Source organism: Quercus robur, chromosome 3 (genome assembly GCF_932294415.1).
Source record: "Quercus robur chromosome 3, dhQueRobu3.1, whole genome shotgun sequence".
Classification (NCBI taxonomy): Eukaryota; Viridiplantae; Streptophyta; class Magnoliopsida; order Fagales; family Fagaceae; genus Quercus; species Quercus robur.
In genome coordinates, this window is record NC_065536.1 from 18,041,354 (window position 1) to 18,053,808 (window position 12,455).

Consider the following 12,455-nt stretch of genomic DNA (forward strand, 5'->3'; position numbering starts at 1 on the left):
AGGAAATTTGCATTCCAAGGCAATGTATGCCTCATCAAACCAGAATGTGAATCATTCATAGGCACAAATGTGTCTGAATTCAGAAGGAAATCAAGGTCGAGCAAGAAATTCACATAACCGTGGTGGAGGAGGAAGGTTCATATAGGTAATGCCTCTCTTAGCACTAAATACCATAATTTCCAACTTAGAAATGTGTTACGTGTGCCTAGTATTGCTTCTAATCTACTCTCAGTTCACAAATTATGCTTGTGTAACAATTGTCATTTTGATGCTATAAATTCCAATGTCAGGACATTCTGATAGGAAAATATTCTACGAGGGTTTGAGTGAAAATGGAGTCTATCCAATATACTCAAAACCCAAAGCATCAACTGCATCTTCATCACCTTCACATTTCAATACATGTCCTGGTTCATCTGCCCAATCAAAGAATCAAAATCAGTAACTTTGTGTAAATTCTGTAAATAGGTTTCTTTCCAAAAAGTGGATGCCATGGCATCACAGACTAAAACACCCTAGTGATAAAGTTCTTGCTCTGGCAGTTCATTTTCTTTCAAAATCATGTACTGCAAATAACTCTGATGTGCATTGTAGACACTGCCTTTGCTAAATCTGATTTTTCAGTCTTCTAAACCTTTAGAATTAATCCACTGATGTATGTGGTCCAGCTCCAACACAATTATCAATAGTTTTAAATACTATCTTGCACTTGTTGATGATTTCACCAAGTTTACTTGGATTTTCTTGTTGAAATTGAAATCTGATTTCCTATTTACTTTCAAACATTTTACAGGAACCATTGAAAATCTTATTGATCATATAATCAAAATTCTTAGATCTGAATTGTGGGGGTGAATTCACTTCTAATGCCTTTAATGATTTTTTCTCTAATCATTGTATTACTCACCAATTATCATGCCCTCACACACCCCCAACAAAATGGAGTGGCTGAAAGGAAACATAGGCATCTTGTTGTGTGTGCTTTGACCATGCTTTCTCACTCAAATTTACCTACCACTTATTGGTCATATGCTATTTCTACTGTTGTGCATCTGATAAATTGACTACCCACTCCTTTACTTCATAATCTTTCACCTTGGGAGCTCCTCTTTAAGGCCAAACCAGATTTATTACACTTGAAAGTTTTTGGGTGTACTTGTTTTCCTCTTCTTAAGCCTTATAATACCCATAAATTTCGACCTCACACTTCTCCTTGTGTATTTTTAGGTTACCCTCCCACTCAAAAGGTTACAGATGTCTTTTATTGCACTCTTGTTCTCAATCAATTCTTCAGCCCTTTACTCAATCTAATTCCACTGCACAATCCTCTTCTACTCTACCTGTACTGAAACCTTCACCTCTACCTTCAGTTCCACTAGTTTCTGCAGAAACTAGGTCCCAGCATGCCTATCCTTCTCCACCAGCCACTTCTACACCAGATATTTCCCAACCAGAACCTTCTCATACTACATCCTTATCAGGCACAAACAAACATCCTACAGTAACTTCATTACTATACCACATAACCCCCCTCATATAAAATTGCAGCCCAATTCCCACACTGGTTTGCACCTGTGAATGAAGAATATGATGCCTGTATAACATGGCCTAAGCAATTATCTTCTTGCATTCACGCGTTTTAGCATATATTTGCATAAAATTTAACTTTCTTAATATGGGGGACTGATAAAGAAAATAGAATTGATAAAATTTGACATATGATCAAATTAACTGGCCATTAAAGAGATCCTCATATCAATTTGCAGTTCTAATCATAAGAACTTATAGCTTCAAACAGCTTGGGAAACAAACATAAATACACAAAATAGATTTAATGCAATGCTTCATCCACTAGAACATCTTTTAATCTCTTGCAACTTCGATAAGGCTTCTCTCATAGTAAAACGTTCTTTCAATGAATCAGCAGCACAAGACAGTCCAACTCTCACCATAGAAGCCACGCACTCTTCACCTCTGAAAGCAATGTTGTTTTTGTTCTTGCTGCTGCTATCATCACCAGAAGAATAATTAGCACTGCTGTTTTGCAAAAAAGATTCATTATCCTTGAAAAGCTTTGGATCAGCAATATCCAAGATTTTACTCTCATGCACTTCGGAGATGAACTTGTTTATGCTTAAACCTTCCTGGAAAATCCCATCTGTGGGCTTCTTGGCAATGATCATCTCAAGCAGCAGTATCCCAAAACTATAGACATCCCCGCTGGTTGAAGCCTTTCCACCCAAGCCATACTCTACAACAGAATTTCAGGATATTAGGATCAAGTATTTCCAACCAGAAATGATAAAAGCTTGAGGAAAAAATGTGGAAACATAGGGTGTTAATTTTTAAAATTTAAATGTAGCAAGCGAGGTAGAGTAGAACATTGTTTGAACTGTGAATGTAATCACTAAACCCTTTTAAGTTTCATAAAGTAAGATCCACAACATACCTGGAGCAATATAACCAATTGAGCCTTTTAGTCCGATTGTGCTACTCCCAGTCTGTGATGAATCATGAGAGAGAAACCTTGCTAACCCAAAATCTCCTACATGAGCAGTCATATCTTCATCTAAAAGCACATTTCCAGGTTTCAAGTCGCAATGGACTACAGGTGGGTCACAATCATGATGTAGGTAATCTAACGCAGAAGCTACATCAATAGCAATATTCAGTCTCTGGGTCAAGGTCAGAGTTGATCCACACTCAACATCCTCTGGGTACAACCACTTATCCAAGTTACCATTAGACATGAATTCCATAGCTAAAGCCTTGAATTCAGCTCCTGTGTGATCAATGCTGGAGCAAGAAGTGAAGACCTTAACAAGGTTCCGATGCCGGATGTTTCTGAGAGCTTCACATTCTGTGACAAAACTCTTGGAAGCTTTGCTTTGTGTCAAGTCAAGAACCTTGACTGCAACTGTGGTGTGGATTCCACTTTCACCAGTACTGAAAACAGCTCTATATACAGACCCAAAAGCTCCTCTCCCTATCAAATTTTTTGTGTCAAACCCGTTTGTTGCAAGCTGGATTTCAGAGTAAGATAGCCTTGGCGGTAAACCCTTCAGTTCAGATGATGAACTTTGATTGTTTATTGTCTTTCTCTTCTTTTTGGTGATCACTGCACATACTAAACACAATGCACACACAAGCACAATGAAAGAAGAGGTTGGAATAATGACTTTGAGCACTAAATCTGAGTTCGATTTTGTTTTTGTCACACAAGTAGTGACTCTTAGCTTTTCTGCAGTCTCATGGTCAAATACGCAGAGCTGTTTGTTTCCCTGTAGAGAATCCCAGCTGATGTTGGCAAAGACACCATTTTTCGGTACTTCTCCTTCCAAGCTATTGAAAGACAAATTTAACATCTGCAAAGCATTGAGGTTCTCCAATTCTGTCGGGATTAGGCCAGAGAGATTGTTGGAAGAAAGATCCAAGCTCTCCAGTGCTGCTAGATTTTCCAGTGACTTTGGTATTGAGCCAGTTATCCTGTTTCTTGCAATGTTGAGATATTGCAAAATTGAGTATCTCTCGGTTATTGCAGGAATATTTCCGGATAGCTGGTTTCCAGAAATGTCCATGAATTCAAGCTGTCTCAAATGGCCAAATTCATCGGGCAGAAAACCGCTTAAGCTGTTATTTGCCAACAGCAAAAATTTTAGCTGGGGAAGCTCAAAAATTTGCTTTGGAATGCTGCCACTGAGGGCTGTCCTTCGTAGAACAAGCATCTCTAATCGCTGGCATGTTGCTATACTCATAGGAATTCTACCAGATAACCGGTTGTTTGCCATGTCTAGCTCATATAGCCACGTAAGATTGCTAAAGATATCCGGAATTTCTCCAGAGAACAAGTTGCCAGAAACCATAAGTCTTTCTAGTTTCTGAAGTTTTCCAATTGAGTTTGGTATTTTGCCTTCGAAAAAATTTTTCTCAATTGATAAGGACACAAGGTTTTGGTACTTTTCCAATCTTTGAGGGAAGCTACCGGTCAGGAAATTATCATAAACACAAAAATGTTGGAGATTGACCGAGAGATTTGCGACAGAAGGGGGAAGTTCACCAGCTAATTGGTTAGAATTCAGAAGGATTTTGCTTAGCAGGGTACAGTTTGTAAGGGAGTCAAATACTTGGAAATTCAGTTTTGTTGTAGAAGATAAACTGTTCGCACCAAGGAGTAACTGGACAAGATGTTTCAAGTTACCAAGTAAAGGAATATGCCCAGTGAAATTATTTGAGGAGAGATCAAGGTGTTCAATATATGAAGCATTGGATAAAGAACTTGGTATTGGTCCTTCCAGATGATTGCTGGCCAAGCGGAGATCCCTTATTTTGGGAAGGGTAAGGCCTATATTGGAGGGAAGCTTTCCAACTAGCCTGTTTAGTGTGAGAGATAAGAACTTCAGGGAGGAAATGTTGAAAATTGAAAAGGGAATCTCACCACTTAATTGATTCTCCGAGAGTTGAAGAGTGACAAGATTATTGAGACGACCCAACTCATTTGGAATTTCGCCATATATCTGAGTTCTTGACATGTTGAGAACGGTAAGAGTGGAGAGATTGCCAAAAGTAGAGGGAATTGCACCAGTAAGATTGTTCATGGACGCGTCAAGAACTTTCAGTCTATGAAGTCGGCCTAGTTCACGAGGAAGATGACCAGTAAGTTTGTTGTTCCGAAACATTATAGTTTCAAGCCTACGACAATGAGATAGACTGATAGGGATCGTGCCATTAATTATGTTCCCCACGAGAATTATATGCTGAAGGCTAGTAAGATGGCCAAGCTCAGAAGGAATTTGACCAAAAAAGGAGTTGTTTGAAAGGTCTAGAGTTTTGAGGGAAGTGAGGTTGGAGAGCTGAGGGGGAATAATACCAAAGAGTCCCAGACTGCTAAGGTGCAGTGATTGGACTTTTGTTGTACTGCTGGTGCAGTTGACCCCAAACCAAGTACAGTGAGAATAACTTATATTCCACCCAGACAGAGCATTTTGGGGATCAGACACCAAGGATTTGAAAGATAAGAGTACTTCTGTTTCAGTGCCAGAGTCAATACCCCCTACCTTTCTCGCACTATAGCAAGCGAAAATTTGAAAAAAGAGGATGAAAAGCATTAAGGAGAAATGAAAATGCCTCATTGTTTTTCAATGTATGTATTAATTGGAGAATGCAGCAAATTAATGAAGTATGCTGCAATCACCAGTTGTAATGGTTTGATGTTTTGAGCCCACCCGGATTGTGTTCTTATAATGTTTGCTGGAACATTGGTCTGGTGACAGAAGTCACTTTCCTCCTAATTGGGAATTGGACTATGGCTTTTTCCTCCTAATTGTACAGAACTTGAATTTGAAAATATCAGCCTGCGTGCATTTCACTGCAAAAAGTTGAGGAGACAATTCTTGACTGAGGTTTGATAAAAAACAAATTTTGATAAAAATGACCAGGTCATCATAAGTTTCCTAGACGCTGCATATCAATGAAGATTGAAGATACAGACAGATATAGCTTCTTTAGTATGGCACCAGGAAGACCATTCTTTATAAACGTTTGTAGAAAATTCAACATGAAGGAATATAGATGCATACATGTGATCCTACGACAACAGGTCCATGATAATTATTCTTTGTTATCAGGCTAAAGACGTAAATTAGTTTTTCATGTATGAGAATTTTGAATGTAAATCTTTTTTTCAAGAAAAAAAAAAAAAAAAATGTACTAATTGAGCTACTTGGAGTATTGGACCCATATAGTGTGTACAAATTATATTATCATAAATAGGACCGTCATGCCATTGTCTGGAAACTTGGTTAAAAAGATTGCTACTGCAATGAGGTCAGTAATTGGTACTCTTGATGCTAAAAATAGCTTTTAGTTTTTTCCATTTCTAAAAATTATCTCCGACTCAATTTCAGAGACTAAAACAGGCTTGCTATGTTGATAAAGTTTACAAAATAATATTATTTCAATACTGGTTTTCTTCTATAGGAGCAACTAATTTTAATTTTTAGATTCACGTAAGGTTTAGATATTGCTTTCACTCACATCCAGTTTCAGCCTTAATTAATTACTACATATGACCAAGTCCACTAAAAAACGGTAGCAAGGTGAACAGAATTCTTACCAAAGCCATATTAGCACATGTAGCCGAATGGCTCCAAACTGCCCACGAGGTTCGATAAAAATCATTTGATTTAACAGAAACACCCAAGTCATCATAAGTTTTCAACACGCTGCTAGACCATGCCTGGTGGGCCTAACATAATTTGAGGCCTAGAGTGAAAAATTCATGAGGAGTATTTCATATAGATAATTAAATATCATAGTTGAAGCATAAATTTAAACAAAAAGAGCTAAAAATATATTATTTTTTAAAGAAGAAGCTTACTTTTAACTTGGATACATGACTATGCATGGTTAATTAAAGTTGTACTCTAAATTTTAATTTTATATCTTCTTTTTAAGTGGAAGAGATAAATAGATACTATTTGCTATGTGACTTTGTAGGTGATTAATTAGTTTACAAAAATTAAAGTCTCAACCTATTAGGGGAGATTAGTCATCATTGATGATCTAACATATTTACAACATTTTTTTTTTTTTTGAAACATTTTAGGATTCCAATTGGGTTAAATTTCTATTAGTCTCTTATTTTGGAAACCTTGTTAGATAAGAAAAAGAGAAATACTGAAGATACTATAAAATGTTCAAAATATAATGTGATAATGACTATTATTGATGAACTTCAACAACCTAATTAATGAGTGTTTGAATTTCTTCTTTAGGTAATCGGTAACATGTCAGTTTGTAAGCGTATAGTAAAATTTGTGGTATCTTTAACATCATTCATTTTTTTTTTTTTTTAAAGTGTTCAATCATTTAAAATTTGTTATATTCTTATAAAATTTTGGGTCTTTTATGATGGGGGATGGGCTTTTTTTTCCTAGAGAATTTTGTTGTTGTTGTTGTGAGGTCTTAGGGCTAGGTCTTGGACCGCAAATATAAACAAAAATATAAGCATTTTTATGACTAAAAATGATTGTCTTGTAATCACAATATAAACAAAAATAGTAAGCACAAGTACAACCACTTTATTAAAAAGCTTATTGGTTATTAATCTTATGAACACTTGCATTGTATCAAGAATTAAATTTTCTATACTAATTAATTATTTTGCAATAACAAATTATTAGTTGACATGTTCTGTTAAAGATGCTAAGATCGATAGATGCAAAAGCAGAAGTAAGAAAATAAATAATAAAAGAACACACGAGAATTATGTGGTTTAGTTTGATAGCCTATGTCCATGTAAGAAGCTCTTAAGGACTACATCTTTACTATATGAGTGAAGTACAATTTCTGTCTTACAATGAACCCTAGACTAATCACAATTAATTAATTGGCTTAATTGTAGTTCAAGTAGTATTTTTAACTTGTACACCAAACATGATTAAACTTAAGCCAAAACTATTGGGTTAATATACCTCTAATATGTTCAATGACTACCCTTACTCTTTTTCGTTGTGATACCATCAAATCTCTCAATAAAAAGTTGATTGTATGTTTTATTATTATTAAAAAAAAAAAAAAAAGAGGTTGAATGTATGTTTTAGATGATTTATAATAACGCCAGTTCATGGCTCTCTTTAGAATATGCACTGGCACACATATTTAAATTTTTGAATGCAATCCATTTGAAACTTTTAGCATCAAACATTGTTCTTTTTTTTTTTGGACAAACATTGTTTTAGTACATGAAAATTCAACTATAATTTTAATGTTGGGTTTCAGGGATGTAAGTACAATAATATCTCTCGTATCACCCACCTAATATTTTTCATACATTTCTTATGTGGCAATAATCGATCACTAACATTCTCAATCTGGTCTTGAACGGTATGTCATAGATATATATAACATTCCCAAAGAAAAAATTAGCCGCATTTAATTACAAAAATTTACTTAATCGTTGACTTGTATTAGCTATCATGAATACCATAGAAAGTAGAAAATGTTATGTTTAGAATTGAGTGTAACAGTGAAATATAATTTACTGTATATGCATGTATCATGTGTGTGCATACACAAAACTTATAAAGTAGAACACAAAAATTAGTATAGATGATTTGTTTTCCATTTGTAATGATTAGTTTTCTCTAGCCAATCATCTTGGTCTACTACCCTTTCAACCATGTTGCTAAGACTTTTTGTAACAGGCTTTCTGATGCCCAACAGTGCCGTTGGCCGCACGCCCTAAGACAATGGAATTGAGTCACGATCAACAAAGTTGCTTCAAAGAAAGTAGATAATTTGTCTTTAATTGCTTTTTTACACAACTTTGAACCATTCTGGGCTGTACATGCATGCAACGAAAGTAACATATTTCTCCTTTGCGCTGCGTTACAAAGATCAAACCCTAACGTTTCCTTTGGGATAATTGGGAGGTGCAGTGACAAAGCTAAAAGCTTTGGAGTATGTGGAATTTAGTGTTGGAGCTAATAATCACAGAAAAGTCTTTCAAGTGAGTGAAGGGTTGGAGCTGATATGACAAGTCTTTCAAGTGATGAGCGAAGGGTTGGGGATCAGGTCAATGACCAAAAATATATTGACACTAAAAGCACGGCTTCTAACGTAAAAAGAACTGATGGAACAATATCATAACATAATAAAAAAATAGTGAAAATTGAAAATATTATGAAGGTATTTATGAAATAATTTTTTCAATAATTGTACAGTACTGAGAACTATTTGACCACTTAATTTAACAATTTCTTACCTGAGATGTGAGATAATAATCTATTAATTATGGATAAAATTTATAAAATAATATTAATTCGATGTTGGTTTTCTTCTACAGGAGCAATTTGCCAGATCTCATCACGTATGATTTACTACATTGGACCAAGTCCACGGAAAAGGGTATAGCAGGGTGATCAAAATTCTTACCAAAGCCACATCTCACATGCACGTAGCCAAAAATGCCCCATCGAGGTTTGATTAAAATTATTTGATTTCAGAGAAACAACCAAATCACCGTAACTCGTAACTTTCCAACAAGCTGCAAGATTATGCTCAAGAGTAATGTTGGTGTCACATAAAATGACATAACTTATGCCATTTTAATTATTTTAATTAAAATAATTAAAACGATTTGATTTCTATTTATTTAAAATTTATGTGGTTAATACCTTCTGATATTTCTCTTGCGAAAATATATTTAGGGTTCAAATCTCATTCTCTCGTTGTAATTAAGTATAAAATTATAGATAAATCTATATACTAACGTTAATATTGTACGAGATTAAGATTTAATTAGAAAATTCTTAATTGATCAAAGAAAATTTTCAATGTTGCAATAAGCAGTAAAAAGAAAAAGAAAAAAAAAAAGAAAAAAAGCTCTAATACCAAGTAAAAGTAGAAAGTAGTGTAGAGAGATAAATTAAGTGGAAATAAGAGAAAGATTGTCAAAAAAAAAAAAAAAAAAAAAGAATTGAGTTACAAGAAATTTTACTATGTTCAATCAAATAAAACTACGTAACCCTCGCATGTATCAAAAAAAAAAAACCTACACAAACCCCACGTTTTCCTTTTATTTTTCTTTTTCATTTTCTATTCTTTTCATGTTTGTGACTAGTGGGGAGATGTTTTTAAAATGTGCAACATTCCAATATCGTGCTACAAAAATAAAAAGAAAAAAAAAATCATTATTCGCAATTCTATTAACTTAACCATCTTGTCAAACGTGTATCTTACTCACCAAATCTAATGAATATTTCTTGGATTGACATGTTCTTTAGCATGTGAGTATATGACCCAGATTGGACGTAATATATGTGGCAATTTTCGAGGTATTCCACTTGAAATGAACTAGGAACGTTCGTACGTTATCTAAATTCTTTTTCTTTTCACTTTTCTCTGTTGACAAGTCTACAACTTTTTGGTATAAATAATTATCTTCATCTACAAATTGCTCCATTCTGCTTCCAAAATATTCTTGAGCTTGTTCTCCCTTCATCTTCTAATATCACAATCTCACAACCAAAAAGGGGGGAAAAATGGTCTTCTCTAGTTCGTTCAAATTGCTGGCCATGGCTCTTGTTTTAGCAGTCATGTTGCTCATGTCCTCTAAGATAGTTGAAGCAACACCAAATTTCAAACTCGGTTTGTAGAAAGACTACTTTGATTGTTTTAATTTCTGTTTTGTTAAAATTTTTCTTCTTCTAGCATCTAAGATTGTTCTCTTTGATTCCTTTTTCTTTTCTCTCTAGCTAGTGAATCTTCAACCACCACCCCCCTCCCCCTCTCCCACACCCCAGGTTGGTCTAGCGATTTCTAAGGACCCACAAGATCTTTGAGGTCCCGGATTCAAAACTCCTAACTAGCATCCATAATACTTCTTCTAAATCTAAATCTAAGGGGTTGATCTAATGAGTGCTAATGGCCCGTAAGATTTATGAGGTCCAGGAATTAATCGAAACTCAGCATCTTTGGGTCCACGCAAGGGATTTCCATCTGTAATATATAATTGTTTGTGTGTGAAATGAGAGACTAAATGCTCGAAAAGCTCTGAATACCTATATTAGAAATTAAAAAAATATTTAAAAAATTGTTAAATTTGATTGTGTGTGGTTTCATTGTTGCAGGGCGAAGGGCTCTTGATAATGTACCACCATATTGGGGTCGCTACCCAGTGCCGCCCGAAATTCCAAGAAGTGGAGGCCACCACACTCCCTCACCATAATTGCCAAGGTGGATGCAAAGCAGATCTGGAGAGGAACATGGAGTCTGAAGATGCCATATGCTACTGCCAGATCATTAATATCTACTATTTGAAGACATGTTTTAGACGTTTCTTTTATGCATGCATGTTGTGCCATGTTTGATGGCTAAATAAGATATGTTTAAGGTTCAATTATTCTGGTCTTATAGTACATGTAGTATGCTTAAATAAAATATTAGAAAGATATTAAATGCAATACTATGTTTAGAGTTTGGCATTGTAATGACTTGAGTTGAGTATAATCAAGTGAACAAATAGGATTCACTATTGGAATAAATGAAGAGTAAATGTCTTCCAAAGAACTTTCAATTTTCTCCTATATATTGATTTTCTTGTACCTGTAAGCAGTAAATCTAAATTCTTTAGTGCAAATTATACCCCAAAAGTTTGGAGATTTCTGAATTTTGTATCATGAAGTTTCAAAATTTTGATTTTATTGCTGGAAGTTATATTTTATTTGTATTAGTAACCCCACTGTTCATATTTTCCATTAAGTACTACATAAGCTTGTTACACTTGCTTAGTTTATCTAATAAAATGATGTTACGTCATTTTTGTATCCTAACAATTTTTTCTAAAAAAATAGTAACAATAATCTTAGAAAAAAAAATCTGAAAAATCATTTTATTGAATATAACAAACTAAACATGTGTGACAAGCTTATACAACATTTAACAGAATATATGGACAAAAGAGTTGTTGATGCACACAAAATATAACTTTAGGAGGTAAAATCTAAATTCTAAAATTTTAGGGTATAAAGTCCAAAGAGGCAAAGACTCCCAAATTTTAAGGGTGTAGTTTGTACTTTAGCCTTATTTCTTTGAGATTGAAACCTTATTTATGTTTGTGTACATCTCTAAATATAAATATTAAGGGTAAATTACTATTTTGAACTTAACATTTACACTATGCGTCAATTTGGTCCCTAATGTTTCAAATGCATTAGTTTAGTCCGTAACTTTTTGGTATTGTGTCACAGTAGTAATTGCCATAAGTGCTGAATGAAATTAAAAAATACTGATGTATCTACCAATCACAATAAAAAATTATTTTTATGCCACTTAGATGCCAAATGGATTGCCAGGTGGCGTAAAACAAAAATACAACAAAAGAAAAACACAACCTAGATAACAAAATCAAATGGAAATTAAAAGAATAGAGAATTAAAAATACAAAATTGAAACAAAGAAACAAAAAAAAAAAAAAAAAAAAAAATCAAACATGTAAGCAAGCAAAAATTTACTTATTAAAAAAAAAAAATGGATTGACATTGATGGCCTCCACATCAGAATACCACTGCCGCAACTCCATTGTAAACCCAAATCTCCACAGTCTAGAATTAATAACAAAATTAATTTGGGAGGGGGTCTAACTTGAGACATGATAATAATAAAATGGTTATTGCCCACTGAAGGCCCATTAAAATGGTTTAGAGTTTGGCATTGTAATGACTTGAGTTGAGTATAATCAAGTGAACAAATAGGATTCACTATTGGAATAAATGAAGAGTAAATGTCTTCCAAAGAACTTTCAATTTTTCCTATATATTGATTTTCTTGTACCTGTAAGCAGTAACACTAAATTCTTTAGTTTGCAAATTATACTCCTAAAGTTTGGAGATTTATGAATTTTGTATCATGAATTTTTTTTTTTTTCCATCCAAAATATAACGGTAGAGACTAAA

General features: G+C 34.2%; 1 protein-coding gene and 1 long non-coding RNA gene across 2 annotated transcripts; one reads left to right on the forward strand and one right to left on the reverse strand.

Moving 5' to 3' along the window:
* Positions 1-1,701: 1,701 nt before the first annotated feature.
* On the reverse strand, positions 1,702-5,297 carry LOC126717336 (probable LRR receptor-like serine/threonine-protein kinase At3g47570). The gene is made up of 2 exons (XM_050418980.1): positions 2,450-5,297; positions 1,702-2,251 (listed from the first exon to the last, which is right to left on the reverse strand). Exons 1-2 carry the CDS (start codon positions 5,127-5,129, stop codon positions 1,845-1,847), a joined length of 3,087 nt encoding a protein of 1,028 aa, XP_050274937.1. The 5' UTR covers positions 5,130-5,297; the 3' UTR covers positions 1,702-1,844.
* A 4,509-nt stretch (positions 5,298-9,806) lies between these two features.
* Positions 9,807-11,070, forward strand: LOC126717340 (uncharacterized). Its single transcript, XR_007652528.1, has 2 exons — positions 9,807-10,149; positions 10,632-11,070. It is a non-coding gene; the product is annotated as an uncharacterized LOC126717340 (long non-coding RNA).
* The last annotated feature ends 1,385 nt before the right edge of the window (positions 11,071-12,455 follow it).

What these genes read in the sequence shown, in the direction of transcription:
- LOC126717336 (XM_050418980.1), bottom strand. Translation starts at nt 5,129, where the DNA reads ATGAGGCATTTTCATTTCTCCTTAATGCTTTTCATCCTCTTTTTTCAA. An exon ending in AATTGGTTATATTGCTCCAG is followed by an intron (nt 2,252 to 2,449) that starts GTATGTTGTGGA and finishes ATTCTGTTGTAG; the next exon opens with AGTATGGCTTGGGTGGAAAG.